This window comes from Triturus cristatus, chromosome 10 (assembly GCF_964204655.1).
Source record: "Triturus cristatus chromosome 10, aTriCri1.1, whole genome shotgun sequence".
Taxonomy (NCBI): Eukaryota; Metazoa; Chordata; class Amphibia; order Caudata; family Salamandridae; genus Triturus; species Triturus cristatus.
This window is the reverse complement of record NC_140593.1, coordinates 812,533,227-812,555,351: the sequence shown is the minus strand read 5'-3', so window position 1 is coordinate 812,555,351 and position 22,125 is coordinate 812,533,227. Positions and strand designations below refer to the sequence as shown.

The 22,125-nt window shown below is 42.8% G+C and overlaps 1 protein-coding gene across 2 annotated transcripts in view; it reads right to left on the bottom strand.

Annotated features, from left to right (window-relative positions):
• The window catches only part of XPO6 (exportin 6), a 626,381-nt gene extending 605,460 nt beyond the window's left edge, over positions 1 to 20,921 (bottom strand). Inside the window, exon 1 of one of the 2 annotated variants that reach the window (XM_085628383.1) lies at positions 19,744 to 20,921. In XM_085628383.1, the coding sequence (XP_085484509.1) occupies positions 19,744 to 19,746 (3 nt within the window). In that variant the 5' untranslated portion in view covers positions 19,747 to 20,921. The remainder of the gene's footprint in view (positions 1 to 19,743) is intronic. The other variant, XM_085628384.1, reaches the window with a different exon arrangement.
• Positions 20,922 to 22,125: the final 1,204 nt, after the last annotated feature.

Here is a 22,125-nt window from a genome sequence, read left to right as displayed (position 1 = left end):
GGTTCCCATGGCTGCAGAGTAAAGCATCGCATCTTCTCCCCTGAAGCACCAGACATTGGTGGGCATTCGACTGTCGTGCCCCTGGTCACCCTGAAGTGACCCAGTCTCTGTCTCCTCTGCTTTCAGGTTCTTCTCACCTCGGATCCAGGATTGGAATCCACCGGACATTTTTCATCTTCTAATCAGCAGCACTTTCCGCATCACACCATTGAAAACGACAAAGGTTTCGGATATCACTTGACCCCTATGCACCCGGCTCCTCTGGGATAGGTAACACAGGTACCTCAGTACTTTCAAGGGTGCTGGCCTTAGAACCTGCTATGTTTAGCTGGGTTTGCTTAAAGTCCTCTCCGAAGTGTCCTTAACCTTAAAAATTCCAACTGCGACTTTCCCATAGGATTGTACGGAGCACGCGCCTCTGTTCACACACTGCACTCGTCCTCCGTGGGTCCCCAGTGTAACTACTTTGGGTGGTTCCTTGGGGTCCCAGCGATTCTACGTGCTCTAGGTACTGTGTCTAGTTAAGTCGTGGTTGTTATACCACTTTCTTAATATACGGTTTGGTCACCCCCTGGAGCCCACTGTGTAATGTGCTATTTACTGTCGTTCTAGTGATTTAATATTGTGTGCTTTGTGCTCTAATCTCATAAAGAGGTTAGTAGTGAGTGTTTAGTAATAAATACATATATTTTATATATGTCTTGTGTGGTTCTCCTTTCATTTGGTCATTTAGGAGGTTCTGATCTGGTAAAACAAGCTGCTTTACATTCCTTCGAGACTTAGCCTGAAGGCTGCTCTCCATAGCTACCACTAGGATAGCTTTCAATAAAGGTTGTCTTTAACCTAATCATCAATAAGGGTCGATTGGACTGGTGTAAGGTGCCCACTATAATGAGTGGACAGCATATACCAGGCCAACTTCTCAAAGGAAGTAGTAGAAAGGTGTGCACGTTAAGGAACACTGCTAAGAGAGACTACTGACCATATGTGTGTTTTGTAGTATAGGGTTGTGAATGCTAAGAAGTAGTGCTGGTAGATCATGTTGGCCATCTGCACATTCTTCAAAGAGTCAGTGAGGAACATAGAGTAAGCAAATAAGTGCACTGGAGAACGGCCTCCCAATATGACGCTATAATGTGTAGGAACGTACCCTCTTGACTGCAATTTCGTCTGCAACTAGCGTCCTCCCTATAGCCCATCTTAACTAGAGTGGGTCCTGTATAATATATTCTATGCAGCACTTTCAATTGCACTAACTTCAGTTTTGAAGAGATCGCCACCTATCTGGGTGATGCTAAGGCCTCACGCCATTCCTCATCTCAATTCCTGAAGTTCTCGCTCCCACTTTGCCCGGAGCAGTTAAAGTGGATCTGGGGAGTTATTAGTTAGTTAGGAATAGGTCAGCGAGATTGCCATGCGTGGCATAGATCCATCCAAAAGCCGATCCTCAAGAGGCAAAGCTTCTGGAAACGACTCTATTCGAGGCATCACCGTTTTCAATGCAGATACCTGAACCTCTCACTCTCAGCTAGCTCGTACTCCTGCTGTAGCATCTCACGGTTACCATTTCTCCCTTTTTCCAGAGATCTCCAACCTGCGATATCCCATTAGTGCCCCATATGGCGAATCCCTTCGTTCTCAAGAGGGATCCAAGCTGCTCCGAGTCCCATAGTGGGGTGGCCAGTGTTACAGTCTTTGCCCATCTCATACTTTTCTGCGCCATGTGCCATACCTGGACTGCATGATATGTGCGTCCTGTCAACCCCAACTTGGACGGGTAAGAATACAATGCTCTCGTATAGTTAAGCCACCTGTCCATTGCATATCATGGATCATTAAGGGGTCTATAGATCCAATGATTAATGGAAGATATTTGAGACCAGTGTTCCCTCTTAATTATTTTTATGTTTGTGCAGCAGTGACCGGCTTGTGCGCGCACATTTCTTGTTTGTGTGCTTAACTGAGTGATACTAGTAAAAATGGTACTACTTTCTATTGCGACTAGAAAGGACGCATACCCAAACATAAAAAAATGAAAGAGTGAATTTAAAGCACATTTCCCTGCTAAATTGTTTAACAAGCATTGGCAATCCCAACAGGTTTGTCTTTAATGTACTGCACCCTGTACTTATACAGTCACACCACGCCTCCTGCACTCTCAATGAACACTGAGAACTTACACTCAGGCATATTACTCACCCTGCACTCACAAAGCACACCACTTACCACACACTTACAAAGATACACCACCTACCCTACAGTCACTCAGATATATTGCTTACCCTACATTCAAGCACTTTGCTTACCCCGCATAGATGTACTCAAACACACTGCATTCAGGCACATTATTCACTGTGTGCACACACACACACACACACAGATACACCATTGATTCTACTCTCACACAGACCAACTCACCTTACACTCATACATGCACACCACTCATTCTACACCCCGCAAGCCAACCCTGAAACCCCAATGCATACAACTCATCCAGCACTCACATTGCTCCCACTGCACTCATACAAGCAAACTGCTCATTGTATACTCAGAGATAGACCTGAACCCTACGTTCACAAAACACACCATTTAACCTGCACTCCGGGGTCACAGCTGTGATCTTTAGCTTACTCCCTGCTACTCCTGGCACTTCCTTTGCGATTCCTGGCCTCAGAGGGGCAAAACGGTTGCCTCCACTGAGGCCAGGTGTTTGTAAAGGAAGTGCCAGGAGTAGCAGGGAGCAAGCTAAAGGTCACAGCTGCAACCCATGACTCACATCCTCTGGCATGCACTATACACACCACTAACCATGCACTCATTGTAAACTCACCCGGTTCGAGGAGAAATGTCACGAAGTGACATTTCTCCTCTTATCAAGCTTCACGCTAACCCTGTTACAGTCACAAAAAGCAGCGCTAACCACGGTCAACGCTGCTTTTTTACGTCTGCTAATTTTCAGATTTAGCCATGTAATCCAATGTGAGGTGGATTACATGGCTAAATCCACCATGGGCTATCAACAAGGATATCACTATCCTTGTAGTTTTATCGCTGCATTGCCAGCAATAAACTCCCAAAATGCCGCTATCGCTGGATATTTTATCGCCTAGGCGGTTAGCGTTGTTAATAATGCGATAATCAGGCGATATTATGCAGCGATAGCGGGCGTTAAAAAAATTAACGCTATGGGCCCTTAGCGTTAATTTTCCCTGTTCCTTGTTCACATGCCCCTTAATTTCCCCGTTTCTTATAAAAATGAATGTTAACTGGTGCTCATGTAAAGGACTCCCATACATTTAGGTCTAGTTCACGCTGTATAAGAACTGCAGAAAAATGCACAAAGAGGTAAAAACAAAGCCTTAACACAAGGAAAGACAAATAGATACCAATTTTTGGCTGGTTTTTACAAAAGTGAACTAGAAAACTTTGATAAATTACAGCTTCCCCTTGTGTGATCTTAGGCAAATTTTTTTATTTTACTCATTCTTTTTTTCCCTTCATTATTGCATTTGCAAACACTTTCAAATATGGGAGTTCAGACTACCACTTGTACAGAAATCTGTTCTCTTTGATTTAATAGACTATATTTCTCTGTAATAGTCTTACCCACTTAGAGGGGTTAAAAGACAACTTCTTGCCTCAGTTCACTCAGTGCATTGCTATAATGTGACTATTATGTCAAAGGTTCCATATGTTAAAGGAACACATGTTTTTGAATGTTGATGAGACTTTATTACATTTTACATGATGTTTGTTGTATTAGTTACATAGCAAACATTTCCAAGCCTCGGCTTCTGCACAGGCTCTAAGGTCCTAGCCAGACTCTTAGCTCGGTTCTGGTTCTGCTCACCCTTTTAAATCTGTTGGCTCGCCCATTGTACTTTTATCTGATTTTTTTTCACAAAGTACTTTTAGTAACCCCTTACAGCGCTTCTGACAGTCACAGAGAGGAACTGTAATTATTAAGAATAATGTTGTGGAGAAATCACATATGGGAGTAAAAGAAGAGGAGTGCAGCTTTCAAAAAATTGCATATAGAGAAGAATAAGTTGGCCCATTTGATTAACATGTCATTTAGTATCTTCCACCTAGACGCAGACCGCGTGTCTGAGATGCAGATTATTTTATGAGCGTTATATTCAGCAGGGCTCTATTTTCTGTCTCTGTATTTCTCGACCTCCCCAAATAAGTTAGCTTGAACAGAACACAATCTGGGTCTTTTATTGTTAACACCTTCAAATACAAACATGGCAATATAGTTTTACCAAAACACCTTGTTTATTTGCCATGCCTTTTGTATATTAATTGCAGTTCCCGCACAACCGTTCCTCTTTTTCACGATTGTAATGTGTGCAAAACTCGTGGACTGCAGACAGTTTCAAAAACAATCTAAGAACTGTGGTGGGGCGGGTAAGTCGCACCTTAAACAATCAAAGGTAGGAGAGAGGAGGAAACGTATCAAGTGCCTCTCTGTGCCGTCATTAGTAGCTCATTGAGAGCTCTTCTTCTGTCAGCAGGAGATCCGTTTGTTTCGCGCGCTCCTTAAGGCTCCCTGCGCGGTGAGAAATCACCTGTGCGCAGCCACCCGATTGCGCAGCTTAGAGGGAACATAGATTGAGACGCCCAATAATACTTTTTGATATTAGGTAGCCCAATACCCCGTCATACCAGCTTTGCACCAATTTCGAGAATGAAATTCGGGGCGGGCTATTGCCCCAGAGCAGCGCTCTCTGTGCGCTCTCCACAGCCAGGACGCTGGAACCGTTTCTGGCGCATTATGTAAGATATACAAGAACCGAGGTAACGACATCATTTTGAATAATGCCTCTCTACCCAATAGGGAAGAGAGGCAACGCTTTCCAGTGCTCCACATCGCGTCTCAACCGCTGTAGCGGCGGCAACAAGTTGGTAGTGTAGAATAGTTTAGGATCCTTAGTAATGTACAACCCCAAATATTTGAACCCGTCATTAGCTATTGTCACTGGACAATCCCTGGGGAGGGAGGGACACAATGTAGCACGAATATCACCGATTTTGTCCAGTTTATTGCGTACACAGAATATGTACCAAAGTTTGAAAATATTTGGAGCACCTCAAAACTGTAAGGTTTAAGACACTGTTTCAGAAGTTAAGCAGTCACTAGGGACTACTGAGAAAAGAATTCAGTTTCTTTAACTGAAAAAGGCAAAACAAGGGCCCTACCTGCATTTAGTGGACAAATTCAAACCTGCAGTACAAAATCAATAAGAAAGTGCTGAATAAAGTTACAAAAAACATGACCCAGTTAAAGGCCACAGAGACAGGAAGACTCAAAAGAGGCAATGAAAAATATACTTTTGGCTTTTTGAATGATGCAGACGAGGCTTAAGATCTCTGAGAAAGTGCAACTAAAAGACGGACAATGGGACTGTAATGTGGGCCAAACACTGACGAATAGTGATGGTAAGAATAAGAATGCAGGAGTAAGGTACAGAATCCTATGTGAGGTGATAATACAGGAGACAACGAAGAAATAATCGAGGACTCCTGTTCACATAAATGAAACCTTAAGCTGGGCAGGAAAAAGTGGCGTAGAGTGGAGTAGTGTGTTGTAGACTAGATTGGAATCAAGTGGCATGGAGCTGCATAGAGAATAGTAGAGTGGAGTGGCATAGAGTCGAGTAAAGCGTCGTGGAGTACAGTGGCCTAGAATGAAGTGGCGCAAATTACAGTGGTACAGAGTAGACTGGCATAGAGGGCAGTTGCTTAGAGTGCATTGATTTAGAGTAGAGCAGTACAGAGTGGAGAGGCATAGATTACAGCATTGTAGAGTGCAGTTGGCACAGGGTGGAGTGGCACGGGGTGGAGAAGAGTGCAATATATCGGAATAGAGTAGAATGTTTCAGAGTAGACTGTTTCAGAGTAGACTAAAATGGAGTGGTGAAGGATAGAGTGTAGATTGGCATAGAGTTGCGTGTAGTGGTGCTGAGTTGATTAGAGTGGCATAGTGTGTTGGCATAGAGTGCATTCGTGTAGAAACGAGTAGTGCAGAGTGAAGTGGCACAGAGAGAAGTGGTGCACAGAGTAGCGGAGAGTTCAGTAGCGGAGAGTTCAGTGGCAGACACTGCAGTCTTGCAGAGTAGTGTCGAAGACAAGAGTGCTGTAGAGAGCTGTGGTGTACAGTACAGTAGTGCGAGTACAACAGAGTGGCATAGAGTGGAGTGATGTAGAGCACAATGGCGAAGAGTGGCATAGAGTTCAGTGGCGGAGAGTGCAGTGTTGCAGAGTAGTGTGTCTTCGAGTGAAGTGTTGTACAGTGTTTTGGCATTGAGTGCAATGGTGCAGAGTATTGTTCCAAAGTAGCGTGCTGTATAGAGCAGTGGTATACAGTATATTGGTGCAGAGCGGAATAGAGTGGCATAGAGTGCAGTGATGTAGAGCGCAATGTTTTAGAGTGGCGCAGTGCAATGGTGTAAAGTGTTGTAGAGTATACTGCATTGAGTGCAGTGTAGTTAGAATAGAATGCAGAGGCATAACATGCATTGGTTTTAAGTAAAGTGGTGTAGAGTATATTGTGTAGAGTGCACAGATTTAAAGTTGAGTGGTGCAGCACAGAGTGCAGTGGTGTAGAGTAGACTGTTTCAGAGTGGAATGGTGCAGGATAAAGTGGAGTGGTATACAGTAGTAGCGTAGAGTGGTGCACAGTACTGTGGAGTGGCCTAGACTGGAGTGGTGAAGAGTGCAATGGTGCATAGTAAAGTAGAGTGCATTGGCAAAGAGTAAAGTGGTGCAAAGTAGAGTACAGAGGTGTAGAGTGAAGTGGTGTAGACTGCAGTGAAACACAATAGATTAGAGTGGCATAGAGTGTTGTAGAGGGCAGTGGGTAGAGTGGAGCGGCACAGAGTAAAGTGGAGTAGAGTAAAGTGGCATAGAGCGCAGTAGCTTCTACTACAGTGGTGCAGAACAGAACAGAGTAGGGCAGAGCAGTGTATATTGGAGTACAGAGGAGTGGAACAGAGGGTACTAGATGAGTAAATCGGTGTAGAGTTCAGTGACACAAAGTAGTGTATAGTGGAGTACAGTGCAGTGGAGTAGAGTGTATTGGCTTTGAGAAAAGTGGTGTAGAGTGGAATAGTGCAGAGTGGAATACAGAAGCATAGAGGGCAGTTGCATTGAGTAGAATTTCAGAGATGAGTGAAGCGACAGTACAGTGGCATAGAGGAGAGTGCAGCAAAGTGCAGTGATGCAGAGTAAATTAGAGTGGTTTCGCTCAGAGTGGCTGGGTGTAGGGTGCAGCGGTGCAGGGTAGAGTGGCATAGAGTGTAGTGGCATTGAGTCCATTGGCATAGAGAAGAGCGGTGCAGAGTAGACTGCAGTGAGAGTGCAAGTGCATATAGTAGAGTGGCAGAGTGGCGTACAGCAGTGCGGAGTAGAGTGGTGCAGAGAGCAGTGAAGTAGAGTACAGTGGTGCAGAGTAAAACAGAGTGGCTAGAGTGCAGTGGCAGGGTACAATGGTGTACAGTGTTGCGCAGTAGAGTATAGTCTGAGGGCCACTGGAGTTATGAGACTGTGCAGATGCCGAGATTTCCGCATGATAGATGTACAGCATTTGCCACAATCCACCATCTGCCTCATAATTTGCAAATTTAAACAAAAAAAATAGTTTCTAGCTAAAACTGTTCAAATATTACTAAACATGCAGTGACACTTATTGCCATGCAGTGGAAGGCCCTTTGCGAAGCTGGACTGGTCACCTTTCAGTTACTTATTGCCATATTTGAGTATTAAACTGGCACTAATGAGGTGCAACCAGTGCCCAGACAGTGTTACAAAGTTTAAAAATGACAAAATAATGAATACTAGTACAAAATGTGCTGCATAATGCTTTTCTTGTTGCATAATTTACTCAACCATGCCGCATAATTTGGCCCTCTCCTGCTGCATAATTCCAGTGGCCCAGTATAGTGGCGTAGGATGAAGAATAGATTGGCATGGAGTGGCATAGAATGTACTGTTTTTGAGTAAAGTGGTGTAGAGAGAATTGGCGATAGAGCAGAGCACAGTGGTTAGAGCAGAGCACAGTGGTAAGAGCAGAGCGCAATGGCATGGAGTGGTACTGTGAAGATCGCCGGGGCGAAGAGAAGCGTAGACTGAAGTGGTGTCGAGTTGAATGGTGTAGAATAGAGTGAAGTGACATTGTAGAATGAAGTAGTGCAGAGTGGAGTGACGCAGAGGTTGAGTGTAGTGGCATGGAGTGGTGCAGAGTAGAGTGGGGTAAATTGGAGAATGCATGGTGTGGTAGCGCACTGCCATTATAGACAGCACATCTTCAATTGAAATTATTACATTTGCACAGACATACAGATTTACTGATAAAAGTATAAAGTGCACCGGATCCCGAACTTGTGCTTCCTGAAAATTATGGTTGTGCTGTCCAGAAGTTGACTGAGGTGATAGAGACGTGGATTAAGCTGCCCTGGTCTATGATTGGACATATAGCGCTGTCAAAAATGGTGGTGCTCCCGCGTTTTCTATTCCTCTTTGCCAATATACCCATTAGTCTTCCTCAATCTTTTTTCGTACTCTGCGAGTCACGATTGGTGTGGGCAGGTAAGCAGCCAAGAGTTAGTTGGGACATGTTGACCAGGCCATATGCGGAGGGAGGGCTGAACACGCCATGTATGGAAAGGTACCATAGAGCCGCGCAGACCTTGCACGCACATATATGGAGACACGGGCCTGGCAATTTACCACATCGACTCATTGAACACAACAAGGTCTCACCAGTCCCGCTCCCAAGGCTCCTGACGGGAGTGTCACGACCATTCCCACGATCCAGTACACTGCACCGGGCATCAGCTCTCGAAAATAGCTAGCAACCACCAGACCAAAACCCACAGCATGGTATATCCATATTATATACTCTCTTCAGGGTACGGGGCACACAGGATAAACTTAAATTCCAACTGGGTTGGGAGGAGGAAATGGCCATTGAAATTACGCCAGCGCAATGGACACGGTGTTTTAATAAAACCAAGTCGATCTCCCTGAATGGTAAGCACAGATTGCTTCATTTTAAATACTTGCATAGATCTTACTATATCCCAGCGAGGATGTGTAGGTTAGGCCTTAGAGAGGACAGTAAATGCATGAGATGTACAACTATGCATGCCCACTTCACTCATCTAGCTTGGGAATGTCCGGGCATACGTAAATTCTGTAGCGAGGTACTTGACATCTTATCCAAAATGATAGAACATACTATTCCAGATTCACCATTGGTAGCCCTGTTGGGGTTTGATAACCAAATACCCAAGGGAGTGCGCAAGTTGGCGGCTATAGGACTCCTTTTAGCAAAACGCAGGATTGCCATGAGCTGAATGAGGGGTCCACTACCCACTATAGCAGACTGGCACACGACCTAGCGTACTGTTCTACTCAATCTGACAATTACAATGCATTGACGCCAAAGAAATGCGCACCCAAAGATATATGGGGGCCTTTCAGACAATACTTGTTACATATAGCTGTCTCAGGAGGAGCAAGATCGCATTGGAGTGGGATAAAGGGCGGTTGTTGGAGGGCAAGTAGAGGTTGGCAAACACATGCACTCTGTAGTTACACTGTGTCGCCAATGGTAGGGATTGTTCATTAGTGGTTTATCATTGCCGGGGAAAGGAAGTTTTCACTAATGCAAAATTGTTACATTTGTGAGCATGTTCTACGAGTCATTACTTTGTACCACAGAGTTGATACGGGGCGGAATCTTTGTTGTATGTCATTTGTTTTAATGTTCGGACTGTCAAAATTGATTTGACCCATTAGCGGTATATGTACATCATTTTTCGTCTTTCGTTTTCCTTTGTTTTGCTGTACTGTGGAGTTTTAAACTGACAACGTTTTTTTTTTTAAGTATAAAGCGCAAACGATAGTGAGTGGAAATGTCATACCCTAGTGTTCTGATTAGTATTCACCATACTTAAGAATGTCCTCCAGTAGCCAGCACGATCGTCACATACATCCTCTCACTTTGAAGTCGGAGAAAGAAAAGTAAATACCAAGCTCTCTCAGAAGATGGAGCCTGACATTTGACCTCTGTCTTCGAATGTACAGCAAATGTGACAAGATTTGAAGATTGAAAGGTCAGCTTACAGAAAAGGAGAACTCTGAAGTATACTGTAAATAAGGTTTGAACAAGGGAACAAACTCAAGCTGGACAGCCTAAAACAAATAAAGCCAGGAAAAAGAAAGCAAAAAAAAAAAAAATTGAGTTACAAACCAAAAAGCCAATGGTAAGCAATGGACGGAATGCGTTCCCAGGGAAGATTTCTGAATGTCCCCAAGATGTTAGCAAACAAGACAGCTGTGCTGTCTGGTGGGCTTCAAACTAAAAATGACTACCACTTGTTAATACAGGGTCACTGTCTGCAGCAAATGAGTTCTATTCTCATTCATCATAAACTGTCCACTGCTGCTAGAAGACACCTGATCCATTATCACTACTCTGTATCCTCAACAGGTGGCAGAGTCAACTGAAAGTAGTATGCATCTACCTTTAGAAGTTGCCCCAGGGTGGCCACTATGTGCAGTCTTAGAGCACCCTCATCATTCTGGTCCATGCCTCCAGCAGGCCAAAGCTGGTCAAAGCTCCCACATCAAAAGAAGGAGAGCTCTCTGAACTAGTGATGTGAATTTAATTTATTTAACTACACGGATATCATTCTTTCCGCTGGTACCAAGTCATCTTTTCCTCTATCACTTCTGGCCTCATCAGGATAACTTTCCCATACAAACACCACTACTAGGTAACAAATGTTGAGAATAAAACATAATTGGGGATTTTGTATGTGGAAATGAATTAGCCATATGGGCTTACGTACATCACAGTCACATTATAAATCATGTGCCTCGATAATCATCTGTTCTACCTTTAACTGCCTTTACAAGTAGTGCAATGCTTACAGGATAAGCATATGCCGCTTAGGTGTTATACACATCTGACTATGAAGGGAAGCCTGGAGTGGACTTCATAAGAAAGATATCATGCTCTAGACTGAAGCCAGAGTATACTCAAAATGTCTAACTCCTGAAAATGCCAATGTTGCAAGGGGGCACAATTTCACTATCTGATGGCATAGGGACTTGGAGGATAAACGCACATACAGGAGGGTAAGAAAAGGTCCCTTAGATTGCAGAAATCTTAAGGACAAGCATAAAGTTTGCTGTTCTGCAAAGAGAACGTATGCAAAACAAGGTTTGCCAGGTTGGGACAGCACTTCATAAAATTGTCAATTTTCTAAATGTGAATTTTTTTAGGTATGATTTCAATCATTTTATTAGCATTATATTGATATTTTTTCCGACGCTCAACAGCCCTCACAATTGTCCTACCGACAACCAATTCACCCAACTGCCTTCATGTCAAGCTGTGTCATCTATTTTCTTTCTTTTTTTATTTACAGTTCTTCGGTCTTTTAACACAACCACCCGAAGCCTTTATTGAATCACGTAACCAACACCAAAAAGTGTTTGGGGAAACCAACGTATTTATGTCTTCAACATGCAGATCATGACTAGGGCGACCAGTTTTATGGTATTTTTTTTTTTAAACATTTCCATCTGAATTTATCCATATCCGGCATAGGACACTACTGAAAAACCTAGGGACCTTATCAGTTTGACCAAGGGGATGACATTCAGGTTGAAGAGGGTGGGGCTCAATGAAGAGCCCAGCGGAACCCCACAAGACAAGCTGGGTTTTGTGTATAAATGAAGTTGTAAACTGTACATTTCCATATTTATTTAAATGATAGACATGCACTTAAACTTTGATGTCTTTCACGGTTTAGCCATTTAAGCTGCCAAATATTACGTAACGATGCATTTAGCATTATACCACAAATATGTTGACATATGCCATTTTTAAAAAAACTTTCATCCTGTTTTTTAATTTCCCATGCTGTCCATCTGCTCAGCTACTGGGCTACAATGCATGAAAGACAGTACGGAGAGTCACTAAAAAGAAGCACAATGTTCTGTATTTAATCACTTTTAAAAATAAATGCAGAAAGAAAAACACATTGTTTTCCATCTGTATTTATCTGTAAAAAGCGGCAAAATACAGAAAACAGAGATCCTTAATCATGACTAATCAGGCCACTACAAATTCCGTGACCTTCAACTCACACACTGACCAATTCTGTCACCTCATACCATAAACCAGGTGGTCTTAACCTTTTGACTTCTGTAGACCTCCACTTTAATCATAACAGAAAGCAGAGGACACCCGGCCTAAGCATTTTTGATCATTTGAACTGCAAAACAAATACACAACATACAGAAACAAAATATTCATCAAACAAACACACAAATGAGGAAATATTTTAACAAAAAAAAAATGTTTACTCTAAATATTGATAGGATGGTTGGAGCTTCTCAATTGAATTGAGGCTACCAAGGATATATTTTGAATGATACACTTGCACTGCTCCCGCGAATCAGTCTCAGAATGCTAACTTAATTTTTAGCCTCCAATTTCAAATTCCTTTACAGAACTTTTAACATTTTAATTGCACATGTTCATTCTCTCTTTATAGGCACTTCATTAACCTATTATACAATTTTCTAAGCAGTCGCAGAACCCCTCCCTCCCCCCCACCACTAAGTAGGCTTTGCGGACCCCCAGATGTCCCCGGACAACAGGTTGGGAACATAAGCATAGTTATCAAAACTTAACCATTGTCTAAGGCATTTTAGTTACCTTTTAAGCCAAAAATAATCGAAAAGGGCAGGCCTTTGCCCATCCGAGGGACAACAGAATAATTCTGTAACAATTCCTCTCCCCTTCTGCAGTAGCAATGCCTTCATTTTCATGGCCCTGGCCTCACCCTCTGTCACAATGCCAGCATGTTCTTTTAGGCCTTGCCATTATGCTCTGCGGAAACGTAAGTATCATTGTTCAGACCCCTAGCCTCTCCCACTTCAGCAACGCACCAGTATCATTTTCTAGTTCTCAACCCATCGTACAGCCTCATGGTGCACCCAGTGAAGCCAAGGCTGACTATCACCACCCTAAAGACGAGCAAGCTTTAAATCGTGCACACTGCCCATCCAAAAGGATATTGCCTGGACCGTCATCTGATTTTAGAGATATCGTCAACATGTTTTTACTTCGATAGTATTATGCTCTAGATCATTAAATCATCCCCAGACCACCACTTAGGACTTACTCTTCACTTTATAACTTTCATCCTTGCAAAACTGCCAGCAAGGCCTTTCTATTTCATATTGATAAGCACAATTATGGCCCTAGCCATTATCTTTCTAAAATAGTATCACACTTTCACACAATCTCAAGCATTTGCAATCAACCACTTGATAACAGAGTGCTGAATAAATGTTGCTACACAAGGAAAAAGATGTTGGATAGTTCCCACTTAGTAGGAATATTTAAACAGTGATATGTTTGGCAGTAGAAAAGCCTCTATTTGGCATTAATTAACAGCATACCACTTACACCGAGTTTTGACCATTCCAGCACCTTACTTTAAGCAAATGAAAGTATGGTATGTATCTGGAGTTGTTTTTACCCTAGGAAAGGCAGTTTTGAATAGTATTGTACCAACCCAAAGGATGTAATATTTTGCCTGCAATGGTAACTGCCCAAACCATTTCAGGATTTCACTAATTCAAAACTTAAATTATACCGATATCTGCTTATACAGGAAAAAAATTAAGCTGATGAGTTTCACTTGGGATATTCCCTTTGTAATGTTCACTCTCCTCTTTGCATAGTCTTCACTGAATATTCATTCCTAATCTGATCTGCCTGTCTTGCAAGCCTTCCCCTCATTAATTATGAGAAAAATACTATTCACACATGGAACTCAAGGTGATGATAGATATTTGTATCAGTGTAACACGATCTTCCGGGCCATCAATGTGGTCTAGCACTCAAACAGCATTATGATTTGGTTGTTATTCGCAACATCTGAGCTGAAATTAGCATCTAGACCTTCATATCAATGACAAGGTAAATCATATCTACATTTGCATTGTAACCAATGTTGTTATACAGGCTTTGAACTTAGCTCTAACAATTTCAATCATCTGGCCTCAACCGCTAACAACTTCTCCACCTCATCCAAACATCAAAACCATCATCACAGAGCTCTTTATCAAACACTGTTCCCTATAATCACTATTTAGGCTCTCAGTTTCGGTGGCGTAGGAAGGGGGGTGCGGGCCGCCCCTGGTGTCATCACTGAGGGGGGTTACAAAATGGCAAAAATATGTGTCTTAAACACATATTTTTGCCATTTTGTCAAGCCAGGGGTGACAAGAAATTTTCCGCACCGGGTACCACCTGACCTTGCTATGCCACTGCTCAGTTTTCACAATCAACACAACAGCAGCGAAGCTCTTCATTTTACCCTCTGACCGCAAACATCATCATCACCATGCCCTTCATCTCACTTAACTCCTAAGACATTCTCATCTAGGACATCCATTGTTGTAGTATTTTAGAAAGGTTTCCAATGGGGTCCAACAATATTTAAATTATTTTAAGGTACCCGTGTAATTTCAGAGCTAGTGACAAATGTTGGAGGATGTTTGATGCATCAACAGCAGGATGCATCATTCTCAGGGATGTAAGAAAGTAGGTCAGACTCGATGCGCAGGTGCCTCTGAACAAAGAGAACCACCCAGGTTGTAATTGTTTGCAAATTGTGCTGTAATGAAATGGTAGGACAATAAAATTATTTTATAAAGTAGACTTAACCAGTTACCAAATGGATGAAACAAACTGTCAAGACTCAATCGAGGATCCTGCTTTCACTCCAATCAATTCCCCAGCTTTCATCTCACCAGGGGCATCCACTACCGGTGGATCACAATGCAAAAGCAGGTATGTTGTAAAACATTTTATTCTGAATACATGAAACGGGTGAATTCCGCAAATTAGCCTTTCCCGACAGTCAACTAGTTTTATGAAGAACGCAGACTGCAACATCCCCCGTGTCATACTATTTCACAGAACGAGGCAGGAAGTAAGATAGTGAGAGTGGGTGTGAAAAGGCATACACAGGAACCCGAAGCAGCCTTTCCAGTGAACATGTTGATTGCCTGCTTAAAGCAGTTAGTAAAGGAGGCATTAGAATGGTACTTTCTATCACATGATAAGGAGGACATTATTGAATATACTTTTAGAATACTGAAAATGTGTTTTAGATCAGTTCATGCCCAGAAGGCCATTAAAAAAAAACTGGATTACAAAAGTTTTTTTTTTTTTAAATTGAGCCTTTTTAAAAGAACATATTGAACCACAGACACTGGATCTTTTTTCTTGACAGCGGAAGCGGAGTCCCAAGAACACAGACGAAGAAACACGGGTGACATTCACAAAGGTTACAAAAATCTGATTTAACACAGACTCCACTTTTTTTTGTAGATCACTGCCCATTTTTCGATTCTTACGTAAACAAACACCATGGACAAATGTAATTGGATATGAATGTTACCCTTTTATGCTATACCATTCCACGAAAGACACTAAGGGATCGAAAAGGGCTACACTGAATCAATGTTAGATTTTGAAAATGTACAATAAAGATAGTCGTTGTTTGAAGATTAGGGGGAAAACAATCAGCTTGTTTTGTGACCCATCAACATATGCATTAAAGTCTCGAGAGTACTTAAGGGAACACCTTAGACAGTAAGATATTTTTCACACTACAGTCCACAAATATCAACATGCCTATTCTCAACATCACTGACTAAGTGCAGCCTAATATTATTTACCATTCTATATTCGCTGCCGATATATGCTTAGACAATCAGAATGCTTGTTATAAGCCAGCACTCACTGCTGTTTCCATGCATTCTAGATTCAAGGACATGAACTAGACAGTAAATCCATGCCCTGGACCATGCTACTCCAATCTTTTACACAAGAAACGCTAACAGTGGCAGGAGCATGGATGGACGTTTCTCCAAGAGCTCCTATAGCCCCTGCGGCTGCCCGGGTGGACGTATGAAGGGGCCAGACACCCGACAGGCCACACCTAATGGCCACCAACGACCCATCACCACACCCTCATACAGACAGCTTCCAGTGGTCCTCCTCCCCCCTTCCCGCACCTGCGCAACTCCAACATGACATCTCGCAATAGTGCAACATTCAGGCGCTCAAATACACACGGACGCAACATAAGACACAGTGCATCCCAGTTCTATACCCCAAGTTTGTTCAAGTCTAGAATACGGCTGACATTCCATAACCCCTACGATAATACGTGCAGGGGAGAAAATACACCTCACATCCCCAGCACGACACAGCGATCACCCTGCATGAACGTTAAATGTATCTGGACATAGGCCTCCAAGCGCCATTACCCATCAATATGATGTCGCACATTTGAAAGCCATGGCATCAGATTTAACCCTAATTTTAAGTACAAAAATTACTAATCATATGTTGTAATTCTCAAAAACAGGAATGCATGTAAATGGTTTCTAATAGCAAGTTCCTGTTGCACCAGCATTTCATAATGTGTGTTACCTAGGAAACCAGGAGAAATGCTGGGTACAATACAAACATTCACGCAGAAGTTAGCCTGTGTACAATACAAACATTCACGCAGAAGTTAGCCTGTGTAGTAGAAACACACTTTTGCAAAAGGTATTGCAATTGATCCCAAATGCGAATGCCCTTTTAGCCACAGGAATACAATGCAACGAGCATTAACCACCCCCCCCCATCACCCCACGAGTACTTATACATCAGTGGCAGAGTAAGGCCTACTTTTACTGAGAAATTCCCTGGTTCCTAATTTGGGACCATCTGCACGTTTAGATAATATTCCTTATTTTTTAGACTGGTCCTCGAGAACAATTTTAGAGCCAACGTAAGTAATGAATCGACAACTCAGCCAAGCCTCTGCATACTGAGTACTTTTTATTATTAACATTTGTAAAGTGATCATGTTGCAAAAGAATGATTTCTGAGCTCTAGGATATATGGAGAGGAGTGTGTGAAGAGTACGGGGATGCCGTGGGTGCCCGAAGAGTATTTTGGGGACTTGGGGGCTCTAGGTTGAGCTGAAGAGTTGAATCTGGAGTAGTTTTCTGAAATTCAGGTGGGTGTGGAAATGTGAAGTTGGCACATGGGAGCATCAGCAGTGAAAAAGCAAGCATAAAGGGAGACATCACAAAGTCTTTGTAAGAATATTAGGCGGGGGAAAGGGAACCCTGGATGGACCTGATGGTCCTTTTCAAATTCTCGGTTAAGGAGCACAGAATAAATGAACATTGCACGTGATGCTAAGCCTGTCGACAACGTATCCAATGGGAATGTAGAAAAGGAAGCTTGCCACAGAACGGTCAGCAGGTCTTTCCCAACCAAGGAAGGCTGAAGTAACTCGATCTGACACACTTTATGGTTCCAGCAGTTTTATTCATGGCAGAGAAGACAGCTTACACAACCACGACAGTCCGTTCCCCACAGCACATCTCCCAACCGCCCCACCATAGAACATAGAACCCAGCATGAGCAATAACATTCCCAACTACCGCGTGACCATTCATAGTATGTACCAGGCCTAATGTCAGGAGGTAACAGTTTCCTATTCTCCCACAATTTAGTGAATACATCTTTGCCGATGATAGAATACCATGCGCAAGAATCTATCATCATAGTGACTTCCTTGCCATCTATCACTATGGATCCCGATGGGAAACCTTTACAATTATTCTCACATACACATGAAATACAATTAAATTCATTGAATTCTGTGGAAATGTCACTCTCTTCACCAGTGATACAATTAACTTTTTGTAAGGATCTGCACATCTTTCCAAAATGGCCCATTTTTTTTACATTTCACACAGATTTTGTTCCATGCTGGACAACCCTTATAATTTCCAACATGTTCAAAACTTCCACATCTATAGCAAATTATGGGATTTCTGCGGTTACCAAATTTATTCTCTTTGAGAACTGAATCTTTCTTGCTAAAGAAAGATGTTTTCCTGGGTGTAAACTGAGGTTTTACAAGCGACACCTCTGCTACAGGATCTTGAACTTTCACATTAATAGTTTGGGATTGATCCCTAATCTCACTCACAAACTTTTCGGATTGTTCAATTCCTTTCGCGATGTTCACTACTGCACTCAATGATGATTCAGTGCCTAACCATAACCTCTCTTGTATTTTTTTACTTTTAGTTTTCATCACTATTTGATCTCTGAGCACTTGTTCGTAATTAATAGTATCAAATGCGCATGACCCCGCTAGTGAGCGTAAAGCAGATACATAGTTCTCAATGGATTCGTCCTCTCTTTGAGCACGAGAGTAGAACTTGAATCTCTCCATTACTATATTTTTTTTTTTCCAAATCTGACACTCATTTTTTTGACAGCCACTTCGAACACATTCACTCCCTCTGTGCTTTCAAGAGGAGGCAGATTATCAAATTCTTTAATCCCTTGGCCACCTAAACAATGCCTTAGAAGATCTAATTTCCTTTTAGGAGAACATCCATCTTCTTCCAATACTTCGACGTAGGCTAAAAACATGGGATACCATAAATCCCACTCCATCTTAGGATCCCCCGCAGAGGGTAAAAAATGTGGGGGTGCTGAAATATTCGACATATTCTTCACTTATTTTTTTTTCCCCTTGAAGAACCAATTGACAATTAAAAATAAACAGATTAAAAAATACATTAAAAAAAAATAATTAGTAAAACTAATAATATTTTTGTAAGCTTCCTCACTATAACAGATTGTACATATTCCGTTTTGTTTTAGAGATGTGCAATACACAGAGGTCTCTACACATGCAGAAACAAAAAAAACGATCTCCAAAACTGTCCCAATCTAAGATGTCCGCACCACGCGTGACATCACACTCCCAGCATGCCTTGCGATCGTCACACTCCCAGCATGCCTTGCGATCGTCGAGTCTCAGCAGGAATGGCGCGGTGAGGCTTCGGCAGCAGAACATCGAATCTACGCGGAAATGGCACTCCGAGAACGTTAGTAAGTGTAGATTTTCAAACTTTACTCGCACAACTTAAATCAATACCTCCAGTAATCTCCCGCTGACGCAATCAAAGCGTATTCCTTCTCAAAAGTATTCCCCCAGACAGCTGCCGCTATCACAGCGCAACACCATTCCTCGTTTTCCAAATCAACATATGACTTCTAGGCTCCTTCACACGCCTAACAAGCCAACATGCTTTGGAGCAATTTCACAGTCGCGTTACAGTCGCGTTACAGCCGCAGGTGCAATCACAAGCACATTAGTTAAAAACAGCCGCAGGTGCATTCGCGCACGATATAAGTACCTTAAAATCTCTTTCACACGTGAGCGCTGTCTTCTTTAAAATCCCAGTCGTCGCCAGTATGAAGTAACTCGATCTGACACACTTTATGGTTCCAGCAGTTTTATTCATGGCAGAGAAGACAGCTTACACAACCACGACAGTCCGTTCCCCACAGCACATCTCCCAACCGCCCCACCTTAGAACATAGAACCCAGCATGAGCAATAACATTCCCAACTACCGCGTGACCATTCATAGTATGGACACTACAAAGGCCTATGTCCATTTCAACCGGTGACCTAGAGACACTGCTGCAAAAGTTAACACTCCTACCAACTGGTAACTCTTGCGATGTTCTAGGTTATGTCAATGCCACTGGCACGAGATGAGATGCCGTCCTTTTTGGAAAATAAGAATAAGAGAAAAGGAAACTCACCATGTCTTTAGTACGTCTGTGCGTGTTCTGATCCCGGGGGTCACAGCCTCTCTCACACAGCTCATGTCATGCCGGGCTTGAAGGGGTTTGTGTTCTCCTGGGCACTGAGCCACCTGCACTCACCTCCATCCTACTTCAAAAACAACCCTGTCTATGGCCCACCACCCCTAAAATAATGTAACTGAAACCTCAACTCCTTGCCCCTTGGTAGAAGAATCTTCAGGTCCACGTGGCCTAAAACTCTAGACACCAGCTAAAGCCTCATTAAGGGGCGGCTCATTTATCTTCAGAAGGTGTTTAAGTGATGTGTGGGAGTATTTTTAGTATTGTTGGCCTTTCAGTAGAGGCAGAAGTGTATGGAAAAGATTGTCTTGGTGCGCTTTTAAGTAGTTGACTGTGGAAGGTTTTGTATCCGTCTAGAGGATAGAGCCTTTTACAGGGCGTTTGTAAGGTAGCGGTATCCCTCTTTCTCGGCTATTCTCCAATATGCTGCTTATATCCCCTACCATTTGCCCTTAGTGGTAGAACTCTGCTTAAAGCGCAAATACAGAACGCACTGGATATTTGTAATGGAGGGTCACATGCAATGGGTAGGGGTTTCTACATAATTCCTTTAAAATGTTTAAAAGTTGACAGTTGCATAGTCTAACATGGGGTTTTTGTTTCTAGGGAGGGGTGCCCCTTTAATTAGATACTGTACCTATTTCGGCAAAGGTAACTGCTTTGTATAAAGTGTAGTTTATTCCTCCATGTAAGACGTGTGCTATTAGGTAGGAGCTTGTCTATGGAATATGTACCCCAATAGGGGGGCGATCACTGCGTATACACTTCCCTTCTACTGCTAGTTAGGGCTGTTAAATGTGCAGAGTTCCTGTGTCGGGGGGAGGGGGTCTTCCTCTGCGGAGGACGAATAAGAGAAAACACTCAGCTGGCTCTTCTTGGGGTAATTTCTATCTAGAGATTCCTTCCAGTTGGCTCATTTCAAGGGTCGTCGTCTCAGTTGGGGCTGTCTCGAGGTTTTGGCCGCGGTAGTACATCAACCCGTATGTGCCCTGCGTGTCAGGACCGCTCCCCTTTCGACTATCCGCTTCCGGCCAAAGCGTTGGCCCCTGCTTTCCTCGTTCCTCCTCTAGTCTTCCTCCTCCTCCACCTAACACTGACTCAGAAGAGCACGCCCCTTCGAATGACATCATCCAACTGCGCGAAGCTCCAGGTAACAAACTCGATTACGAAACGAACCAGTCATGGCCATCAAAAGCGGACAACAAAAAAACGCGAACTAAATTCAGTCTTTGTCCTTTTTTTACTGTTAATGGCAAATAAAAGAGTTTGACACAAAGCAGCTCAATTTGTTTTCAGGATGGGGCGTGACCCCTTGCTCCTCTGCCGATAGTACTAAAACAATAGGCGCATGCACTCAGTGTGAAATTTTTTAAACATTTTATTATTTAATGCATTTTTTTTTAAGCGCGGACATTACCCGAAGGTGTCAGAGCGTTGTACAATAGAGCTAGTTACGTTACAAGAGAAAAGTGGTATAGAATAGAACATTACAAAGACAAGCATTGGCATAGCCAATAGGTCTCGCTTATTTTTGGACCGTATAAGTATTTAGTTATGCAGCAGAATATCCTTGGTGCAACAACACCAACTGTTGCATGGCTAAACACTTATAAGGTCCCAAATGCTAGACCTATTGGCTATGACAATGCTTGTTAATTCTATTATGACCTGAGCTTTTACCAGTATGTTTGTTTGAAAGTGAATTTTTCAATAGTTGTTTGAAAGGGGAACAGCCATTACAACGCGGGTTTTACCACGCGTTGCTATTACATTGCATGCGTTACAACGCATGCGATGTTACAACGAGTGGTAAAACCACGCATACCCTAACATCGCATTCGCTTTTACAACGCATGCGATGTAATGTGGCGGCTATCCAAGTCGTTGTGAGGAAACTCAGGCTGTTTCCTCACAACGACGTGAAGCAAGCAGGAAGGAGGAAGCAGGATCCCACGGCGACGCTGGAGAGGAGAGAGGTAAGGGGGTTTGCGCTTGGGGTGGGAGTTAATTGATTGGGTTTAGGGTAGTGTAAAAGTAGTGTTCTGTGTGGGTTTTTTAACGTTGTAGTGTGTTTTTGTAGTGTAATGTAGTGTATTAGGGTTTATTGTAGTGTTGTAGTGATTTAGGGTAGTGTTGTAGAGTTTGTGTAGTATAGTGATTTAGTGGTTTAGGGTAGTGTAGTAGTGTTTGTGTAGTGTATTTTTGGGTTTAGTCTAGTGTCATTTTTTAGGGTTTAGGGTAGAGTAGTAGTGTTTGCGTAGTGTAGTGTTTTAGGGTTTAGGGTAGTGTAGTGTTTGAGTAGTGTGGTGTTGTAAGGTT